At 35.7% G+C, this 22,502-nt stretch overlaps 1 protein-coding gene across 15 annotated transcripts in view; it reads right to left on the bottom strand.

Moving 5' to 3' along the window:
* Positions 1-7,220: 7,220 nt before the first annotated feature.
* Positions 7,221-22,502, bottom strand: part of DOCK9 (dedicator of cytokinesis 9) — a 132,418-nt gene continuing 117,136 nt past the window's right edge. For 9 of the 15 annotated variants that reach the window (XM_074911030.1, XM_074911054.1, XM_074911061.1 and 6 more), the window contains 9 exons: positions 18,150-18,272; positions 17,703-17,816; positions 17,021-17,056; positions 16,080-16,226; positions 14,904-15,114; positions 13,189-13,379; positions 11,926-12,026; positions 11,568-11,706; positions 7,221-8,452 (listed from right to left, as the gene is read on the bottom strand). In XM_074911030.1, coding sequence (XP_074767131.1) covers positions 8,330-8,452; positions 11,568-11,706; positions 11,926-12,026; positions 13,189-13,379; positions 14,904-15,114; positions 16,080-16,226; positions 17,021-17,056; positions 17,703-17,816; positions 18,150-18,272 — 1,185 coding nt within the window. In that variant the 3' untranslated portion in view covers positions 7,221-8,329. Of the gene's footprint in view, positions 8,453-11,567; positions 11,707-11,925; positions 12,027-13,188; positions 13,380-14,903; positions 15,115-16,079; positions 16,227-17,020; positions 17,057-17,454; positions 17,461-17,702; positions 17,817-18,149; positions 18,273-22,502 lie in introns of all 15 variants that reach the window. The other 6 variants (XM_074911130.1, XM_074911087.1, XM_074911149.1 and 3 more) reach the window with 2 other exon arrangements.

Here is a 22,502-nt window from a genome sequence, read left to right as displayed (position 1 = left end):
TTCCTCTTCTTTCCACTTAAAAATCTGGGGTTTGACTGCCAGTGTTTCATCATTATCCTCAGTTTGTCAAATTGTCAGATTCCCCCCCTCCACTCCGTTCTTGTGAGACCCCACCTGCAAGTACTGTGTCCAGCTCTGGGGCCCCCTACATAAGACCTGCTTGAGAGGGTTCAGTGAAGAGCCATGAAGATGATCGGGGGGCTGGAGCATCTTCCTTATGAGGACAGGCTAAGAGAGTTGGGGTTGTTCAGCCTGGTGAAGAGAAGGCTCCAGGGAGACCTTATAGCGGCCTTCCAGTACTGAAAGGAGTCCTACAGGAAAGATGAGGAGGGGCTCTATCAGGGAATGTAGTGACAGGATGAGGGGTAATGGTTTTAAACTGAAAGTGGAACTGAAAGATTAGCTATAAGGAAGAAATTCTTTACTGTGAGGGTGGTGAGACAGTGGCACAGGTTTCCCAGAGAAGCTGTGGCTGCCCCCTCCCTGGCAGTGTTCAAGGCCAGGTTGGACGGGGCTTGGAGCAACCTGGGCTAGTGGAAGGTGTCCCTGCCCATGGCAGGGGGGGTGGAACTAGATGGCCTTTAAGGTCCCTTCCAACCCAAGCCACTCTATGATTCTATGAAAAGTATTTCCTCTCTTGCAGTCATAACTTTGCATCCAACTGGTAAACTTCTTTTTTAAGCTTCTAGTTTTTACCAATTTATTTAACTAAGAAGCTGAACAGATTTATTCTCTCCCAGTTGGTAGCAAATATTGTCAAGTTTTGACCACTGGTTCCTAGCCATGTACTAAAATTCAGTATGGTAATTATTTAATTATAATAATCTATAATTCAAATCAGCTGTGTATTTTTAGGTAAAATGGTTTTCTACAAGCATATTGTAATAAGCATATTTTACTATTGGTTGTGAGTCATCCCTAGCAGATCTGCAGGGCAAGTTAATCATCTAGTGCTGAGTTTTAACAACACAGCTCTTGGCCAACAAACTGCTGCCTCATTCTTTACCAGCCAGTGCATTCCTGCATTTCTATTTCAGTTCCTATGGGTCAGAGTTATCAGTATTTCTAAAACAGGTAACAATCAATTTTAGTGTAGGGTGTCAACCTCCCCTAGTTTATCTCTCTTAAGTAAATAAGTAATTAAAAAAAAAAAAATCCCAGTCACATAACTACTCTAGGCACATTTAAATAAATTGTTTCAAAACTTTATTACGTATTTTTACTGTCTACTAGCACAGTGTGAAGAGAAAATATCTGGCTGTTTCAAATTATGGATGCAGAACAAGGATCCATCACTGGTGATGGAGAAAAAAGTTTTAAGCAATCTGAAAAAAACCCCACCTCAACAGGCTGCTGCTGAACAGAAAATTTCTTTCTTGTCACAGGCCTTTTAAAAGTCTAGATAGTTCTGTGTTGATAATTCTTCCATTTTATTAGACCAATTACTAAAGGTGTTTGTCCACTTATGTGCCTTGTTATTGATTACTGTGGTGAAGGTGACTACTAAAGCTTCACTGAATCACATACAGCTCTGGACTTGTCTCTCCCCACGCAACATTCAGAGTTCTCCAAGTTACAGGATGAGCAAGAATTAAAGAGTTTTGCTTAACTAAGGTTCTTTTTTTAGTTATCTGTATGTCCTTGGGAACTTTTTATCTCTAAACACCAGCTCAAACTTACTTATTCAGTGGTTACCAGAACATAGTTTGTGTGTAGTTTGATAAATGTTCTAGACTGGTAGACATCTGTTTTTCCTGATACACTTGAAAAAATCTGATGTCTCATTTTCATTAATTTGAAAATTATGTCTGTGTAAAGCTGGTTAAACCTTATACCAGTTCTTTAAATATTAAATGAAAACTAAACTAACCTAAAAGAATATTTATTTTGGAACATGAGTGTCTATTATCTGCAGTTCTGTCAATTTTGTTCACAATTTCCATGTCCCCCATCTTAATTTGCCAAGTCAAACATTGACATTTTTGTCAGTCTGGTATCACAGAGACAAACATAAAAAGAATTATATAGCACTAGCTACAAAACCCACCATCCCAGGAAGCTACACTTGCTGTTTGGGTATCCAGTGTCAACGAACCTAACAGGACTGAGAGAGACAAAGTTTAAAGGAACAAAAAAAAAAAGGTAATTTAAAACCAGGCATGTGTTGGCTAAATTAATGCAATGTTTTATTAAACTGGATGCAGCAAACCTGCGCTCTGTGGCTGCATTATCCAGTATTTGGGGCAAGAAATCACGACATGTCAACACAAGACAGAAAGTTTCTCCACCCAGATGTTGGCTTTAAAAAGTATGGTATCCCTTCAAGTGCCATGCAGTGGTAGCTAAGGTCATCCAAACCTTCAAGCTTGATCAAAGTAGCAGCCGAATCGCCCATGCATACAAAGAGAAAGATACTCTAAGGATTCATGGTGAAAGATTATTTACCTAAATCCCTTTGGCCTCCTCTTTTCTCTCTTTCCAACTAGCTTATCTTTTATAGTGTAAACCAAACAGCAAAACAACCATGCAGCTAGCAAAGCTTTTGGTTCTTTTTCATCATTCACAACAGGTATCAGTTAAGCAAGGTGTAGCATTCCCAAGGTACTTTACTGGTATCTACTACACCTTGTTCTTGTAGAAAAAATAATTATGAGTTTTGCATAGAGAAAATAAATTATAAAGCTCCTCCTTAAACAGAAAATGCTAGCAAAAAACCCATTATCTATTACCGTTAACTTAAAAGGGAAATACTACCTAATCACTAGGTATACCTTACATTAATTTATTGTGTCAAGACCAAAAGATATTTGGAGTCTAACTGGCTTTTAAATAACTCATTACACATTTAATATAATACTTCAGAAAGGAAAAAGTCTCCATCAAAATATTTTAAAGGTGTTAAAAAGGTCACTTCTACAAATATCAGAGACAACTATAGTCATTATTTGCCTAGTGTTTCCAGTTTTTCTGCCCTTTGTCCAAGAAGCTGCAGGACCCCTAGTCTGAGCACAGTTAAATACATTTTTCATTTCACAAAAACCACAGAACGTTAGCTTCCCCAAAGTCTTCATGACAGATGGTGACTTACATGTCTTCTGATTACTGAAAATAAGTCTTGCTTATTTAAAAGAAAAAAAGTCTTGCTTATTTAAAAGAAAAAAAAAGATAAAAGAAACTGGATATTAGAAAAAAGCTTTCCTGAGTTACTAGTCTAGGTGTTTTCATGAAGAGCCAGATTAGTCTAAATACAGTTTTATTTTAAATTATTCCATTTATTTAAATACTATATGAATATTTATAACATTATGGTTGGATTTAACATTATGTTTACCATGTGCAGCCTGAAAACTACCTGCAAAGACTCCCAAGACCACATTACAAGTTGCTGCTGTATCTGTAACTATGGCAACAGTAAACTAGAGCATGCTCAGCTTCTTGAAAAAAGACTTTTGTAGCACATGTATTAGAGAGGCCCAGTTTCCTGATTCGTCTGTACACCCCCTCATCTCTACTTGCCTTAAGCCCAACTTGCCGCCTCATTTCTGTGACTTTACCCCTTCTCCTCTGCAGTACATGCAGTTGTCTTTCTGCAATACGCTACCTACCCACAGTACACTATGGAGAATACTATCCTCTGGGGAAGGAAACCATGTTATCACTTATTCTGAGTTAAACTGATGCTAATTTATTGGCCACCCTGTGCATACTGATTGGCCAGCAGGAGAGTTAGTCACGCTGTCACCGAAGCACTTCCATAAGCAATACTATCTATTTAAATCTATCACCTCTGCCAGCCAGTATCATGTGCAGATAAAAAACCGGGATCATAATAATGACCTGAAAAATTAAACAAAACAATATAGTATCTGCTGGTGAAGTATGCAAGAAAGTTGTTCGCTCCAAATTTTCTGAAACTGTGCTCATATTAAAAGTCTTGTCTGTGCATGTTTAATGCATATTGAAATTTTTATACTTCATTTGTTCTTGAAGCTTTAACCACTCAAGAGAAGCCAAAATATTTTTAATAAAAAACAGAGAAATAGATTATAATACTGTCATACATAAAGAAGAAAACTATACAATTATTATATAGTAGCTACAGAAAAAATACAAGAAACCAAGGTAAGGTAGGCAAGCAATTGTTTTTAGACAGCTTGGCTTTAGCTAATTAATATCTATATCCTTTCATGTATAAGACACTACAGATGTGTGTCACAGATATCATTCCCTTAGTCTATGGGCCATCCCTGTAAAATGTCCCTTGAGTTCATTTAGTCCGTGACTTTGAGCTTCATCTGGCTATGGTGATCACTCAGGACCTTCTAATTCCTGATTACTGGCACCAGTATGCCAGCTTTGGAGAAACCAGCTAGTAATTTGCTCACCTGGATGATGGCTGGAATGTTTCTGCTTATCTCACAGCTCATTTAGTGATCAGGTGGTGTCTGACTTGTTTATGATTCCTGTCTCTTCCCTTCTCTCAGGAAAAGCTTCTTCCTCCCCTACTAAATGAGTTGACTTCTGCTTTCAGTTTCTTCTTAATTATCGGTGCAACTTATATAGTTGAGGGCTGGGTCCCTGGTTTGTATGTGCCTCCCGTTTGTATGTCTTCAGATCCAGAGAACCTCCTCTTCCCCTTGAGGGTGCTGAATAGTGCTCGGTGACCATATGTCAAGCCCCAGCATAGGATGATAAGTTGTTTCTCTGGCATAGCCAAGGCATCCTTTTTTCAACCATCCTATCACTTCATTAAGATCCTGCACTTTTTCAGGGGTGAAGTCCCAGACCATCAGAAATTACAACGCTTCTAGGTACCTGCCCATATTCTCACACGTGCTTTGGTGCCCATAACCATACTGCCTTGGGACATACCCTTATGTGATATTCCTAAATAGTTGGTTAACCTTAGGAAAAGCTAGAAATATGTTCTTGAAACATACTAATAGGAGTATTTCAGTTTCCCAAGGATGCTCAAGATACTGTAGTAAAAAGAGAGAAAACATCTACCCTGCAGGAAAAGAAGGGGAAAGTGCCCTTCACTCCCTCCATTGATTGGTTCTCGGAGGAGAAAAGAGAAATAACGTATTTGTTAATTGTCTTCATGAGTTGGTTCCTGAAGGAAAGGCAGCAATGCAGGGCCCAAATACTAGATTAGAGTCAAGGCCAATGCTTTTATCATAGTTCTTCAGGCAACACACAGCCAAGTGCTAGTACAGCAAGTGGCAAGTCAAACACAGCCTTTAACATGCTCTTACATTATATACAGCAAAAAAAGGGGAGCATGGCATTGATCCAGTAAACCAGTGCCAAGTAAATCAACATTGTGACCAGCAACTGTTAAACACATAATTGTAAGTTTCCTCTAACATGCTGTGGTCATATCTGTTATCTCAAACCCTTCAAGCCCCACACTGGGTGCCAAAAAGGACTGTTGTGGTTTAATGTCACACAGCCACTCACTCACTCCCCTGCAGTGGGACAGGGGAGAGAATCAGAAGAGTAGATGTAAGAAAACTTGTGGGTTGAAATAAATACAATTTCATATGTAAAAAACCAAAATGAAACCAAGAAAAGCAAAGACAAGAAAGACAAAACCAAGAAAAACAAATTATGCAAAAAAACCCACAACTGCTCACCACCAGCCGACCAATGCCCAGCCAGTCCCCAGCTGCTGCCCTGGCAAACTTTCTCCAGTTTTTTACTGAGAATGGCATATCCCTCTGGTCAGTTGGAGTCAGCTCTCCTGGCTGTCTTCCCTTCCAACTTACCGTGTGCACCCCCAGCCTGCTTGCTGGTATGGCAGTGTAAGAAGCAGAAAAGGCCTTGACACCATGTAAGCACTGTTCAGCAACAACTAAAACATCCCTGTGTTATCAACACTGTTTTCAGCAAATCCAAAACATAGCCTTATACCAGCTGCTGTGAAGAAAATTAACTTTATCCCAGACAAAGCCAGTACAGATCTCAAGTCTTTATACATAAAATAACCCATACTAGGACTTCATTTACATGTTGCAGAAGTAACAACAGAAAAGGGTGGCAGATACAGAATAAATTATTCAGGAGATAAAACCCAACAATTAGAATCTTAGCATAACTAACACCAAAAAAATACATGAGGGTGTGTTCTCTCATATGAATGCATCATGTAAGATTATAAACAAGATGTCTGTAGAGCACATGCCAATCATTAATACTACCCTATGTAATCCTATGTCAACCTTTGTCAAGGACATCTTACTTTTTCACAGGCCAACTTTCAGCAAGTAAGCAAAAGTTACACATATATTTAGATGTACATAAATATATGTAGATACATATTCAATTACGAATACATACTACATTTGTAGGTTGGTTAGCAGATACAAGTCCATCAAGTTGAGGTCTCAGTGCAAAACCTGTGGTACAACTGTAGGAAACCGTCAGTTCTGTTCCCAGGGCAACGGGGAAGTTAGAAAAAGTGGGGTAATTGCAAGCAGACACCATGACGTACACAATTTCTATTAATATATTGATACAGAAATCTTCCTGAACAGCAAAACAATTTTACAGAGTATTTTCTAATAATGAAATACCTTTTGAGAATAACTACACTGACAGATAACAAAGTATTCTTACACCCATTTCCACAAATGAACACAAAGTGAAAGCACATAGGGTAAAGGGGGAGAAAGGGGACTGTCTCTCAACACAGCATTATGGATTTACTGTCTAGAAGTATTTATCTCTGGCTGGTTTTTTGGTGGATTTTTGTTTGTTTGTTTAAGGAAAAGAATTTTAAACAAACAGGAATTTTGTTTCAGAAATATAATTGGAAAAAGCAGTTACGCAGCATTTCACTGCCAGGACGAGCTGTTTTGGAAAATCCTTTGATGAGTAATGGCAACATGAGTTTCATGCTATGCTACAGAAAATGATAGTAAACCTTGGGTCATAAGTAAAAGATGACTTGTCCTGTCATGTGCTGAAAAGTTTTGAAGACTTCCTAACATGAACTGTGCTGGTAAGTATCAATGTTTGGTTACTGTAGCACACTACTTGAGTCAAATGTGGTGGATCTAAAACTTATGTCTTTGATAAACTAAATTCCCTCTACTGACAAGGAGTGTCTGCATGTCATCTCATACTTAAGTTGCAAAAAGCAAGGATTTTTTGATCAAGCTTTCATCTTTCCCCAGTCTCCGGGATAAATTTAAAATAAAAACCAGAGCACACAGTGAGAAAAGTAACTACCTTTTTTCTTTTAATATAGATGTAGTACAGAATGTTTAATTACAGCAGGACAGTGCTTCCAGTTAAATAAAATTAAAAACCTTTATTTCCCCCAAATATAAAATTACTAAATTAATGTCTTAAAAGAATAAGAATATGGAAAAAGCTTTAAATTATACCACCATTTACCACAGTAACCATGATCACCAAATTACATACTCCATTGCTTTGGCAAAAAAGTTTTTTTTCTTTTAATAACTGCATATAAACCTAACATAGCAAAGACTGTATACATCTTTATATTGCACTTACTTATATACAGGAATAAATGAACTGTAAAGTCTGCATATAGTTGGAATGAGCAAATTTTCACAATAAACTGAAAGCAGAAGGATAAGAGCTGGTATGAATATTAAAAAATGCTTAGAAATGTCATACATTTATGTACAGACTGTATGGACTGTATTAACAAACAATATGTACATAACATTTTACTACTATTGATATTGTAGTATAACTCAGTGTTCATCAATACAGACCTTTGGTTGTATTTAGTTGTTTAATAAGATCTAAGCTCACATACCTCCAAAATGCAACAAGGTATAAAATAAAGCACAACAATTTGCCAAATGGTACAAAAACTACTATCGTCAATTCCATTAAACCCAAAAAACTAGTGTCTCTGTCTAGCCCCAAAATAGTTCTTGTACTTGGAATCAATCTCTATGTACCATACACAAAAAGAACACCTGAATGTTACATATCTGCAAAATTACATCCTACAACACTTTTTTGTAATGTGCAATTCATTTTAATAATACTTTCTAATGAAAAAGAGAAATTAACTTCAACTTTATAATTTCCAACACGCGCTTCTGCAATGACATTATGAATACTTTTAAATGTTACCAGCAAGATTAGAAAATATATGTGCACCTCCCTTACTCTAAAAGACTATTACCAGTAACTGCTATTTGCTGTGTGCTCAGACATTCATATGAATTATGCAGCTTGCACGTGCCCAACATTTAGCTTCAAAATCATCCTGAGTTTGCACACAATGAAGCAAATCCACATATTTTTTTAAAAAACAAACATACTTTCCGTTACAAAACAATCATGCAACTGAAGAAGAACTGGGCATCCCGTGAACTGTTGTGCTTGTTGGAGTTCCACTTATGGCGTTGAAAATGTGTAGCGAATTAGGCATAACACTGGCCTTTTCTTCAACAGGAGTAATCTTAAAATAGAAAACATGTATTTACAAAAATGTTACAAAATGACACAAACATTTCTAAGCAAGCTAACCAATTTCATAATGTGCTGCTTAATTTCAAGTACTTTCTCAATTGCACAGAACAACTTTTTGAGGATGGTTAATCTTTCCAGCCATTCTCCACTAGATTTAAGGGGGCAGCAGTTATTTCTCCAACATCAGTTCTCCTAATTTAGGTATTACACTGTCCTCTCTAGAGGAAGCTTGGATAGCTTCTCATATTTCTCTTGTTGACTTTTCAAAGGGAGTTTCACAACAATAGGCATCCTTTTGCCTTTTATAAAATTTTCTTTTCTTGACTTAGATGTATGATTTGAGCATTTCTCACCAAAAACTACTGAAGTACCAAAACCAATTAATTCTTAACAGCTATACATTTAATGATGCTAAGATTAGAAATATTGGAAAAAATAAGTTATATAAAGATTAGACAAACTAAGAGCAGAAGTAAAGAAAACTAATTACCATCCCATCTGATCATATTGGCAAGCAGCAGAGGAGAAAAAAAGAAAAATCTGTTAAGATCCTTTTCTATATTTTTTAATAACAAACTTTTTGCAGTTGTTTAAAACCCATACTATTATAAGACAGCTAATAGTTTCTTCAATTATATTAGAACAAATATTGTGAGAAGCTCTTTTTCTAATTACAGAAATAGGCAAGCACATAAAGGTGACACTTAAAGATTTCAGTGAAGAGCCTCATGATTCTAAGCCTTCGGGGGAGTGATCAATCTAATTTAAAAAGAACCCCAACCACCCAACAACATAGCATGTTTCAATTATTTACAACTAATTACATTTGTATAAAAAGAACACAGTGATAGGCTAATAGTACACATTCATGCAGTCAGTGCTGTACTTTCATATTCTGTTCACACAATCTTAGATGTATCAGTTGTTTGCCCCTTCTTCTCTTTGATAACTTTTAGATAGTGTGAGTTACTCCTGACGTTTCAGGCATTACATGCTTTTTCTTAAGATCAATCTTTGGAAACTCACACACACAAGCATTTTTTAAACATATATATCTTGCATTGAGTTCAAAGTATTTTTTCTTGTGTACAAACTGTCATTATATCCTTTTATTTTTTCCTACACCAGAATGATATTAATATTTCATTTATTTTCCTTATAATTAAATTACTTAACCAAAATGTTTCCTCTCTTTTCTGAAGGGGTCTTCTGTACAGCTGTCTAATTCTCCTATATATCTTGTTCATCTTAATCAGCCGTCCAATCAGTTATCCTTTCTAAAATCCTCCACTGCTTTCTGCATTTCAATACATCACACTGAAATACAGTCCAACTGTCCCTTTTTTGTCAGCTAGGCAATCTCTTCTCCTGTTCCAGGGATATTTCAAAACTATCTTCCTCTACATGCATATCTGATAGACTGTTGTTTTGGGGGTGGGTTTGTTTGTTTGTTGTTTATTTTTAAAAAAAACCCACACCGATTCTGACAAAATGGTATCACTCCCTACAAACTTTGTTTCATAATATTCAGTCATTGGTGGTTAAAATAAGTTAGTTTTGTGGTAAACTTTTCCCCATGAGAATGAAAATAAAACCTATGTGCTTGATGTATTCTTGTGCTTCACCATAATTACATCAGAGCACAAAGCTACTCATAGCACAGCACTTGAGAAAAACACATCAGGGAATAATGAAAAGCAAGAAAGCACATGATTAAACTTCAGACATTTGACATTTTTGCACAGAAAAAAAAAATCACCCTAAAAGTTTTGGACACCATCTAAGCAAGGGTAGAAAAAAGGCAAATCTTTCTTAGATAAGCCTATGGAAAAGCTGTAAATCAGCAAGCTGACCAGCTTTTTAAGCAAGTATTTCTCAGATAATAATACAGTAATTTAGAGATGTCAACAAATAGTAAATAGGTAAAGCCATTGTACATCTGAAGGATGCAATCCTGAAAAATACCTGGAAGATTAACAAAGCGTTTAAATGTCAGCTAGACTGAATGCCTCAGGTAGGTCTCAAGCTTGCTATTTCCTGTACAATTTGATTTCTGAGTAAAGCAGATAGTTTTTGTATGGACAAGAGAAACTCAGAGCTCCTCTCCTTCTATCAACTGGTTACCTAGACTAGGATGCATTGGTTCCTAGACTAAGAAAAGTTGCTATTATGGTCATACATCTGAGGAAGTCTCATAGACATGTGTATTTGTAAGGTAAAATATTATCAGAAAACACAGGCATTTTTTGCGGGCCAGAAAATACAAGTCTTGAGGGTTAAGTACTATGAGTCACTCCATGGCTCTGGGAAAAGATTATACAAATAACAGCAGATGAAAGAGAAGGAACCTGAAGTGATGAATAAAAATGTCGGTAAGGCAGGGATCAAGCATAAATCTTCAGCCCTCCCTGTCCTCCTGGAAATAAAATCCTTGCCTCTGAGGTCAGGAGACATTTCTACCATAGATCCCAGATGCAAGGTCCTACATCTCACTCCATGAGAGTTCTGGTTTTTCTTCTCCCACATCTCCAGCTTGTCTGTAGTGGATTCTCCTCAAGAAAATGTGTTGGAATACCTCTTCAAAGATGTTTAATTCTTTGTTGCAAAAGTAAATCCTTATACCTCTAAAATTTAAAGAAAAAGGGCTAAACCTGCAGATCAAATCCACCTATAGTTACCAGGAAGTATAGACTAAAATGAGCTTTTTGGGTCACTGAATACAGACTCCTATAACTACACATACGAAGTATAAGTGACATATATATTCATGGCATTAAATTTGTTTTATCTTTACTGTAGTCTCCCTCTCCTACCAAAAAGACAGGGTGGTGCCAGATATACTTTCTTAATGAGGAAGACTTAATTTTGAAGGTCAAGAAATCATCTGCAGAAAATTCACAAACAGAAGAAAAAAAAGTTCCACAATTCCATGATATGCTTACACTCCATTTGGAAGAAAAAATAAAAGGAAACAATCCCTTTGTGTAAAGTATTATACAAATGATGTGTGCTTAACATAATGCTTCACATTACAATTTTCCTAGTGGCTTCACATTACAGCTACATTCTTAATGTCATATATATAATTCAATTTCAGCACATACTTGTTCATGCATTATTTCAGAAAGCTCTTTTGCCATTTCTCTGTAGTTGGCCTTCATTTCTTCTTGATATTCCAACTGATCTTCCTTTATAAGTCGTTCATTTACACCCAGAGCATGCCCACAAGCTTCAACAAATTGCCTGATAATAAAAAAAATCTCAATCAGGAAAACAAAATCCAAAAAATTAATTCAAAATGCCAGCTTCAATATGTTTTCAATGTAATCAGAATACTCTAAAAGTTTTTTAAAAAATTCTTATGTTATCATTCTTGAAAAAAAAAAAAAAAGTCAGTCTTCTCCCCGCCCCCCCACCCCCCCCACCCCCCACCCCCCCAAAAAAAGCCCAAAGAAACCATACCTAAAAACTTCCTTTAGTAGCTTTACTTTATTGTCTGGGTATCTTTTGGTGTTTGTGTCATCTAAGAAAGCTCTTGCATATGCCAATGGACCAGCATTAACCTAAAAAGAACAAGAATTACAAAGTAAAGTCAATTCTCTGACATACTGTCCTAGCAATAACAGGTACTATAGGTGTCTGACTTGTTTTTCTTAGAACACATTGATTTCAGAAAAGCTGGACTTAATGAAATAAGAAAACTGCTACAGTTGGAACATAAGAGGTCTATACAGCACCTGTCCTGACACGAAGAAACCACTTTGATGATGTGGCAATGTAACAACTAATATTGCCAATTTGTCACCTGTTTATGAAACTAGGGTGGGAAAATTAGAAAAATAAGCAGAGCAAACAGTAGTAGATTTAGCTTATCTATTGAAAACTTCCGAGCTGAAAATTCTGCAATAATTAGCAGAAATTTGTGTTATGGCAGCTACATGAAAAGTGGATTCAGTGATTTCTGACTCATTCTTTTACATTAACAGTAAGAGACCCAATGGTAGCTTGACCACTTGCTGATTCTGGAAACTTGGTTTGTTGGTTTGTTTTGGTTTTTTTTTTTTCCCTTTTCTCTTCAACACGACAAAAGTTCATGACCGTGTATACTGTTCCTTTGATTTGAACCAATTAGAAGTAACAGAATAGCACTTTTGTCATTGCATTCTTCAGACCCTTACCATATTGATTTGCACATGCAACAGCTGCTTTATGTACCCTATTCTGGTGAATCTGATGGTTTCTTTATACATTCAGTTCTTGCTTGCCTTAGGCAAAATGTAATGTTGCACAGTGAGATTTCCTACTATTTCTTCCTGTATTTTGGCACTCCTTCATCAGGATCTTACCAAAATACAAAAGCAATAATGAGCATGTTGAACTTACTGTGAACAGACCTACATCTTGGCAGAACACATTCGTCTCCATATAGGAATTCACTATTTTATAGTAGTTTCAGCTTTACACCAAAATCTGGTGGGGCTCAGCCCACCTTAGATTCCAGAAATGAATCTTAATCCTTTCATGTAACTGTCCATGATCCATGTCTATTTGAAATATTTTTATTAGTTTCCTATTCTGGAAATAACTGCAAACAGTGAGCATATTTCTTATTTAGAACATTCCTGAATGTACAGAATAGACACTAATGATGAAATGCTACTTGTATAATTTTTCAAGGACAGAAGCAAGTGTCAAGAAGCTGAATGACAAAATCTATGGTCTTACCTGAACACTGACACTTCCTTGCAGCTTCAGCTGCAATTTGATCATATCTACTTCAGCTGAAGAGCAAAGCTGCCGAAGTTCTGCAACTTTTTTACTCATTTCATCAATGGCTACTTCAATTGGGTTTAAATCAGTATGGTGCTGGTACATTACTGGAATGCGCTTTTTCACATATGGAAAACAATGTATAGCTATGGATGGAAACAAGTTTAATATAATTAGAAAAAGGGGTTTGAATAAGTTGTATTTTGATACAATTTTATGCTAAAATCTCATTTTGATCTAGTTAGTTGCCCTATTTAATAACATACTATATAATTAGAGATACTACCAAATGTACAGGGAAACAAAATACTGAAAATGCAAATATGCAGAACTTTACGTGTATTACAGCAAAGAAAGATCACTGTAATTACTGCTACTAATAATAACCAAGAAATAAAACACTGGAACCTAATTCATATGAGAATTGTGAAAAGAACTGCTTATCATCCACATATCTCAAAGAAGAGAAGAATCAAAAATAACAAAGCTGTATTTTCTATTTCCTCACAAGTATTAGCTATGAGCTGCATTATAAAGTAATTTAAGTTGTTTTTACCACTATATTAAGGCAGTGAAACAGAAGCTCACACTTAACAGAGACAAAACACAAAATAGTCTTTTTCTGAGAACGAAGAAAGCTAGATTCCAGGTTTTCAGTTTTTGAAACTTAAGGACACCCCCCATCCCCCCAATTATTTGAGGATTATCCCTTGTACAAACCAATCTGAAAAACCTAGTTTTGGCTAAAAATGAGGTGTTTTAGCTAATAGCTATAAAGGGCTTTAAGTGAAATGGAAAACCCCATACAGAACAGAATTAGACCATTTGAATTAATGCTTCCAGTCAAAGTGAAACTTGTTATTTCACAAATTCAAATTTACACATTATACAGAAACGTTGTCAAACACACCATAACTTTTAATTATCTCCCTTAAAAGTATAATAAGATGTTTTGTATCAGTGAACTGAATATCTTTAAAGTTTGAGCCTATGAGGAGATAGATGAGCACTCCCTTTCCCTTCTAAAGCTAACAAATGAGCAACTAAAGCTCAGTGATTAGACCAAAGTCATAATAGAACAGAGGCTGAAAAATCAAACCAGAACCTGCCCTTCAGGCTTTTTTAGTGCTTTTAGCCAAAAGAACCAATGTTGCATCTTACACATCCAAAGACTGAAAGAATGTTGAAAAATCCCATACCCAAATCAGCAAGCATAATACCACCATTCTTGTGTTTTATAGCAGACAGGTGAGCACAGGGAAGGGCAAAGGGAGAGATGCAGACATTCCACTATTAAAAAAGTCCAAAATGATTTAAAAGTGAAGAGTAGTTGCAACATAGTCAAATATGAGATTTTACATTTTTCTAATGTTCAGGGGTTAAGAAATCACACAGTGATATACATATTCTTAGATGGTCAGTTTAAGTGTTTGCATATCACATTTTTTGAGTATTATTTTCAGGTATGTACTAATTTTAAAAGATTGTTTTGTCTAACAGTATTTTGATATACTTTGCAATTCTTGTCACCTCCAACAGTCATGTGTGAAATCTTCTAAAGGATTGATTCTGGCAAAATACACAACAGAGAAAAAACTATCATCAAGAAGTATAAGAACCAAAATAAAAGAGCCATTTTCTTTTAAAGGAAGTTTCCAATCAATCAGTACCTGTCAAAATAGTCCGTCGCTTACACTGTTCTTCTACTCCTCCTTGTCTTTTACCAGCTTGAGTAAAAGGCATCTCAAACATAAAGCGACGAATGTTATGAGTCCTTTCAAAATCTGTTTTTCTTTCTTGTAACTCTTTTTCTTCAAAGTATGGGATTACATGTGTAACTTGAATATATGCATATTTTGAATCTAAATCCTTAGGATTTACCTTAAATACATGACCAAAAAAATCAATAACTACACTGTGAACAAAGTGGATTTAATTGTAATCACACAACTCCCAGAAATTAAACTCTTAAGGTCTCTTAACCTTTAAATATTTAAAAACACAGGAAACTAACACACTCACAGGTCTTTTCTGCATTCAGATTCTAACTGTTAGGAAGGCAGCACAGCTAGATGCATTACAAGACGCTGTGGGAGGTTTTTTCGGGGGTGAGTTTGTTTGTGTTGGTTTTTGTGTTTAAAACAACCTGTACTGGTAATTGCTGCATGCAGAACTGCAAACAAAAACAATACAGTTATACCCATGATTAGCACTGAAAAACATAGATATAGAAAGATGTTCTTCTCAGCATATGGGATATCGTAGCCCTCTTCAGTTCACCAGTTTTGAAGCCTTCAATTACAATGAAAAGCATTTCCTAAGACAAATCTAGATTTAACCACGACTTTGTGTAAGCTTTTTTTTTTTCTACAGTTTAAGCATTCATAAAATAGAACAGGCTCAGAGACATAGGCAAAGGATAACAAGAACAAGTGATACAGAAATAAAATGTTGTTTACATATGGTACTTTTCTCAGAAGAGGGCTCTGTTTCTTTCTTCAGAAGAAAGTTTGGACTCTGCTCTCAAGGTGCAGGTAAGGGAAAAACTTACCAAGAATGTGCATGAAATGTCAAGAAATAGATCTAAATTTAACACAGAACATGATCATAAACTAAATTTGGCATAAGATACAATTATTATTTGAGAGGTAACACTGTGGAAATTAAGGTTTTTGGTTGTTCTCAAGGTAAACTTAATAGGAGATATTTCTCTCATATCCTTCAACCAGTAGCTTTTAGACATGTTTGTGCACCAAATGAGTAACAGACAGCAATCCTACAGTATTTCAAATTAGATTAGTGGAAGTAATATATTAGAATTTTTTTAGAGACAGTAAAGATCATACCTTGCCAGAATCCTGAATCATTTTGACATTTTCAGATCCAAATTTGTCAGAGTAGAGTTTTTGGAGTCTTTGGGAAATTTCTGAAAGAGGCGTTAGTTTAGGCTCTTTATAGATATATTCCTTTCCATCTTCATCCTCAAAGAATCCCTGTAAAAAATGAGGTTATCAAAATCTTGGGAAAACAACACATAGAGCAATGATTAAGATGAACATAATGTGTGTGGTTCAAAAGCAAATATAAACATTTAACATAAGGATTCAAGCAAACATAAACAAAGAAATGAAAATCTAAGTAAAAAACATTTCCTAAGATAATTAAAAAAAAAAAGTCATTGTCTGCTACAGAATGAGTGAAAGATAATGGAAACACACAGTTAAAATTTTAAAGGTTTGCTGTAATTTTATGGTGTGCCAAGCCTTTGAAATAATTTTTCTTCACTTTTATTTAAAAAGTGAACTTTCAGTACTGTTTCACTTGCCAAAGCAGAGATCTTGTTGTCCAACAGAACTATCTGATTCACAGGTGAGTATTTTGGCAATAGCTTACATAAAAATAGTCTGGAAAATTTCTTTATGTAGTAATAAAAAATTAATTCCAAAAAATGAAATATGATTTCTGTAATGATCTTAATGTTATGTTGTACTATATTGTCACATACTTCTTTATCCTTATTACATAAAGCATTTTCTTTCGAATCATAACTAAATGCAAAATACATGGAAAGTGAAACAGGTCATTGGTTTAAAACAAGCCATGTCTGAGTTCATGTTTGAAACCAGAAAATAAATATTTTTGTCATAAATGAAACAGACAAAATAGAAAAGCACAACATATCATGTATAAACACAGGCTAGATTGACAAAAATACCCACATCAAACTAAGGTGAAATGCAGTAGTTTTGACTGCATTGCTTTCTTTATAAGCGGTTACTGTAATTACCTCAACATCTGTTTCACTGTCTGTAAACTGGTATTGCTATAAAGTTGCAAAAGACAACAGAATACATGTAAAGTTATACTGCTCAGAGTATTTTACAATTCTCCATGCTCAGCTGAACAATTAGCAACTAGCCTATGCATGTAGAAAGTGTATTACTCGATATTGCGTGATTCCATACTGATACATACGCATTCTAGACATATATTAAGAGGATGTGAAGCTGTCCAATACACAGCCAGAACTTTTGTTCAAAGCATGCAATACTGATGCATAGAAAAGAGTGATTTGTTCTCTTAATGGAACTTAATGTTATTTTTTGAATTGCAATGGCTATTAAAGCATACCAATCTAAGAAGCAGCCTTGCAAACGACACTGTAGCACTACAGACATTAAGTCAATACATTGCTAAGAACTGACATTACAGAAAACTTACCGCTGCCTTAAGGTAGTAAATAAAAGAAGAAAAAGAAAAAAAAAGGCAAAAAATTTACTGAGGAAAATAAAGAAGAATTGTTTTGAAATTGATAAATTGATGGTGTTTAATTACTTCTTATAGACCACATTTCTTGTGCTTTTTATGTCATGGTATCAATGCAGATGATGAAATAGTATACTTTCTAAAATAAATTCAGGTTTTTCTTACTGCATAGGGCTGACAAACAAAAGTTTAAAAATACTCACCTGTCCAAAGAATGCTACCCTGAAATAAGTTCCCAGCAGTCTCTTGCCTGTGTGCATAACTTCTGTTACTTTACTGTATGCTCGATGAAGAGTGTCATATAAATGAGCAAGCCTCTAAATATAAGAGAAAACAAATCATGGCATAAAAGAATAATGTAGAACCTTCCCATCTTAAAAGAACAATGAACAATGTCCTTGTTAATAATGAAAACCATTGTTTTATTGAACAGTAGTAATAGGTTTAGCACTTGCATCAGAATGAAAATATGCAAGATTTTAAATTATATATATTTAAATAAAACAATTTTTTAATTATTTAAAACAAGAATTTCAACACATTGATATCACAGCTACAGTTTCAATGCTCTTGTTCTGTGCCATGCAGTTAGACTAGAAAAATTAGGATTTTTTTCCTTGCTCAAATTTACTTATGATGAATTTAATTACCTCAAAATCTCTCCGTTTTTCATAAATGGGAATTATAAGTTTATATATGTCAGCAATGAGCTCATAGCGTTCTGCCTTCCACAGTCCATCAGCACACTGCTCCAACAATTCCATCAGCACATCCTAGATTTAGATACACATTTGAAAAAGTAAAAACAATTCAGTACTCATGAAAAGCATGGCAAGTAATTATACCAAAGTTCTTCCCCATGAAAAAGGAGATCTTGCCTCAAAAAAAATTATCTACACATATTAATTGCTAAAAGGAAACAAAACCCAGAATGGGCGGATTGTACACATGTAGTCTTTGTATTCACCATGAACAACATTTTTTTTTTAGATACTCCTGATCTCTGAAGGCTACAAGCGATCCCTGTGTGAGGAACCAAACTTGCCTTACCTTGTAACATGCTTTTTCAAAGTGTTGTTTCCTTGGGTTTTTTTTGGTTTTGCACAAAGAACATGATTTTAAAGAGGCAGCTACATAAACACTTGTCTGCAATGATTCTGAAGGAAACTATCAAATACATTACATCAACAATGAAACAAAAGGATACAATACCAAAATTGTACTGAGAAGTAATTATCAAGGTACAAGAGTTGCATCTGCTATACTTGGTCCAGAATGAAAAGACATAACAACCATTAGAGAAGCTGAGAAATCCTGAAGGGTCAAAACAGAATCACAAGCAAGAAATCACTTTGGCTTTGATCCTAATACTCTGGTAGAAAAAAATACAGTTATTTAACATTAAATAATATGCTTACCTGTACATTAAAACAGAAACATGCATTTTGCATCAGAGCAGTCACATCATAATTATGAAGTCCATTTCTTCAGTTTGTGATAATACTTTATTTTCCACAGATTTCATTTCTACTTCAATAAGCGTAACAAAACTAAGGTAACATTATTACTTTACTCTATTTTTCATAAATTCAAAATTACCAGGCTAACTCCATTAACTAAATTATAACAAACAATGTTACAGATATTACAGAACAGCTTATAGTTCCTGTAATGAAGCTGTCCTATACTTGGTCACGACTTGTGACAGGACCACTGTGAAGAAGCCCATTCCCATCCACATACCCTAACACATCTCAGTCCTCTTCAAACATGTCTGGAGCTCCAAGAACCTCCACAAGAATCCAAGACTGAGACAGAGGTATAAGATGACATGACATTTCTACCTATTGAGATGTTCTGGTATCATTCTTGCACTGTAGTAGTGAAGTCAGAAGCTAGAAACAACTCCTTTTATCCTTAGATTTCCCACCCTTTAACCAGTGGTACTCCATTCCCTTCTTCCCTTTCGTAGAGGACTGAGACAGCATAAAGACATCACTAAGAAATCCAACTTTAATACTGAGAGCAAAAGAAGACTGAAAAATACTACCCTTATCAGTTCTGTAACTGTCACTAAAATATCTCCCCCTTTCACCCACTCATTATGGGGCTGGATAGGCCTCCCAATATCTCCATCCTCAGCAACTAGGTGGTGAGAACTGAAAGGCTGGTGTTATTGATGGACCACAAGAGCTGTCCACCACCACTGTTTTATGACAAGAATCTTAACTCAGACACCAGAGGTCATCTAAATGCAGCAAAGTAGTAAAATTTTGTTTGCACATAGGGGGGGGGGGGGGGGAAAAAAAAAAAGAGTAAAAGCTCCATGTGGGAGAGCTGACAGGAGGGAGGAAAACACACATTTCTGAGCCATCTGCCTCAGTGCTTATCCATCCTCATGGGAAGAGTTTTTTTCCATAGATCTTTCCATATATCAAGGAGACCAAGAGTTGTTCTTGAAACCTATGAGAATGGCCTCTTACTCTTTCACTGTGCACCTCTTAGAAGAGTGGTTCTTCCCCTAACCACCTTAATATGTGGACTTTTTCCAGTTTCTTGGTATCTCGTTGACTTAGGTGGGGGCAGCACTATGCATAACATTACTGATGGGGTATCACAAATGCCAAACAGGAGGAGGAAAACCCATTCCTTCATTTGGCTCTGTGCTCTTTCTAATACAATCCAGCATGCAGTTGGCCTTTGTTGCTGCAAGGCATTCAACCTCTTGTCCACCAGAACACGCAGGTCCTTCTGGAGAGCTGCTGCCCACAGCTAGTCCCATCCTGAGACACTGGGTGATTTTTTCGCAGATGCAAGGCTTTGCACTTGTCTTTGTAGAACTTTGAGAGGCTTCTGTGCTCCTTTTGTTTGAGGTCCCCTCTAAACGGCAGCCTTGCCCCCCAGCATATCAGTCACTCCTCCTCCATTTAGTTTCATTCACAAACTTGATGATACACTGTATCCCATTACTTAGATTGCTAATGAAGATGTTAAACAATAGCAGCCTGAGTATTCCTGAAGAATACTAGCCTTCACTACCATACTTTAAGTATCTCGTATGTTTGGGTAAATACCTAGTTCTGGTTTTCATAAAGTGCTTTAATATACTGAATTACACTGTATGTTGATCACTTACAAGAGCTATAACACCATCTGAGCTGTGAAGCGCTTACATTTACCAATCTGTAAATTAGAATAATTCCTCGTCGTAGCTAACGAGACCAGGAAAAACAAATAGGAAGGTAGAGACTGACCTAATATCCGTGTTGGAGCTGTATTCTGGCAGAGTTTATTTTGGAAAAAAACAACAAATCTGAATGAATTTGTTTCCAGTTTTAATCTGCATGGAATCTGGCACCTGCCACAGGCCTGTTAGCCATGGCTCAGATCTCTCACAGATGGGCTGCTTACAGAAAATCTAACATGGAAAGCATATCAGCTTCCAGCCTTTTGCCTTCCAATTTTTGACACCCAAAAAATTCTAGTTTTGCAGGGAGAATTTGACTTGCGCTGCTGAATAAGTTGTTTGGGTAAACAACTGTTTTAATGAAATACACGCAATAACTTTGTTATAAAAAAGACAATACAAAATTTTGGTTTTTTTCAACTAACTAGTTTAAGAAATGAGTCAGGGTAACCCTGTCCTGGAAGGGAATTCTTTTAAAATAAGAATTGAGAATTTTAAAATTTTCATTTTAAAAATGAGAAACTACATGGATTCTTAGGACAAATTTCACTTAATTGGGAAAACTACGTAAACAGGAGAATATAAAAGATGTTTTGATGCTTTTAGAAACATGGAGGGATCTCCCCAACCCCCCTGTATTTGTAATTACTCTTTTGGAAGTTTAAAGTAACAAGCATTCAGGGAAATCTCAAATTCTAAGAAAAAGATTCCACATGAATTTTTGATGGTGTCATGGTTTAAACCTGGCTGGCAGCCAAACACCACACAGTCGCTCACTTACCCTCTCCTGCCTGGGGAATTGGGGAGTAAATTGGAGGGGTAAAGGAAGACTCATAGCTGATGTATCTGGCACAGTCCATGCTCACAGTCTTCTGTAAGAAGAATTCCCATCAGAGCACCATTTTGCTCAGTAGTAATAAAGTACATCTTGTAAGAGATGTTTCTATTTTCTGACACCTGTACTCAACCGATCGGTTATAGGATTTTTTTTCTTAGACAAATATAGTTTTGCTTACACAAGAACATATTGAAAGAACACTCCATATATGAATATGTTCCTGTTCTTAAAGCAGCTAGACTACCTATTTTGAAGTACATCTGTAAAATACTGGTCAATTAATTTATCCATGATTTTTAGTCTATCAAAAAAATACTTCTTTCCTATTATTATTCTTCTTGAGGTGAAGTATAAGAACTCATCTGAAAAATAATAACTTTTTTCAATATTTAGATCAGCTAGACTTCTACATGGTTAAGTTTAAAAAGGGTTGCATGCATTAAAAAAATTAAGTTTGGCAAGGTTTGATCCCTTTCCACAGATTTATAATTTCACTCTTAGCTTACTTTCTTTCCATGAAAATACTGAGAGATGAAAATAAATTTGGGCAAGGGTTCAATGACCCAGAAAACAGAATTTATTCTTTTTGTAGAGAGTGACTAATCAGAAAAAGAATAAAGATATTCCAATTCAAAATATACAAAATAATTTAGTTCTGACAAATGGTTTGTAGACACTGACAAGTGTTTCCAACAAGTTTCCGTCAATAGTAGTCACCAGAACTCCAACTCTTGGCTCACTTAGAACCACTTACAGTTTTCTTTAAGTAACATGCTAAAGTCCGTGCTGCATCAGCAGAATCCTGTGCTTCAGAGTATAGCACATAATTAAAAAAAAAATCCAACAAAACAAAACAATCTGCTACTGGGTGTCCTTGGAAATGAAAAGCACTGTATTTCTCATTTCAAGTAATTTCAACTCCTGCCTTCCCAGAAAAATGCAAGTCAAAAATTTTTGTCTTAAAACTGTAGAGCAAAG

Source organism: Athene noctua, chromosome 1 (genome assembly GCF_965140245.1).
Source record: "Athene noctua chromosome 1, bAthNoc1.hap1.1, whole genome shotgun sequence".
NCBI lineage: Eukaryota > Metazoa > Chordata > Aves > Strigiformes > Strigidae > Athene > Athene noctua.
Note: the sequence above shows the minus strand (reverse complement) of the source record. Positions and strands in the feature narration are given on the sequence as shown.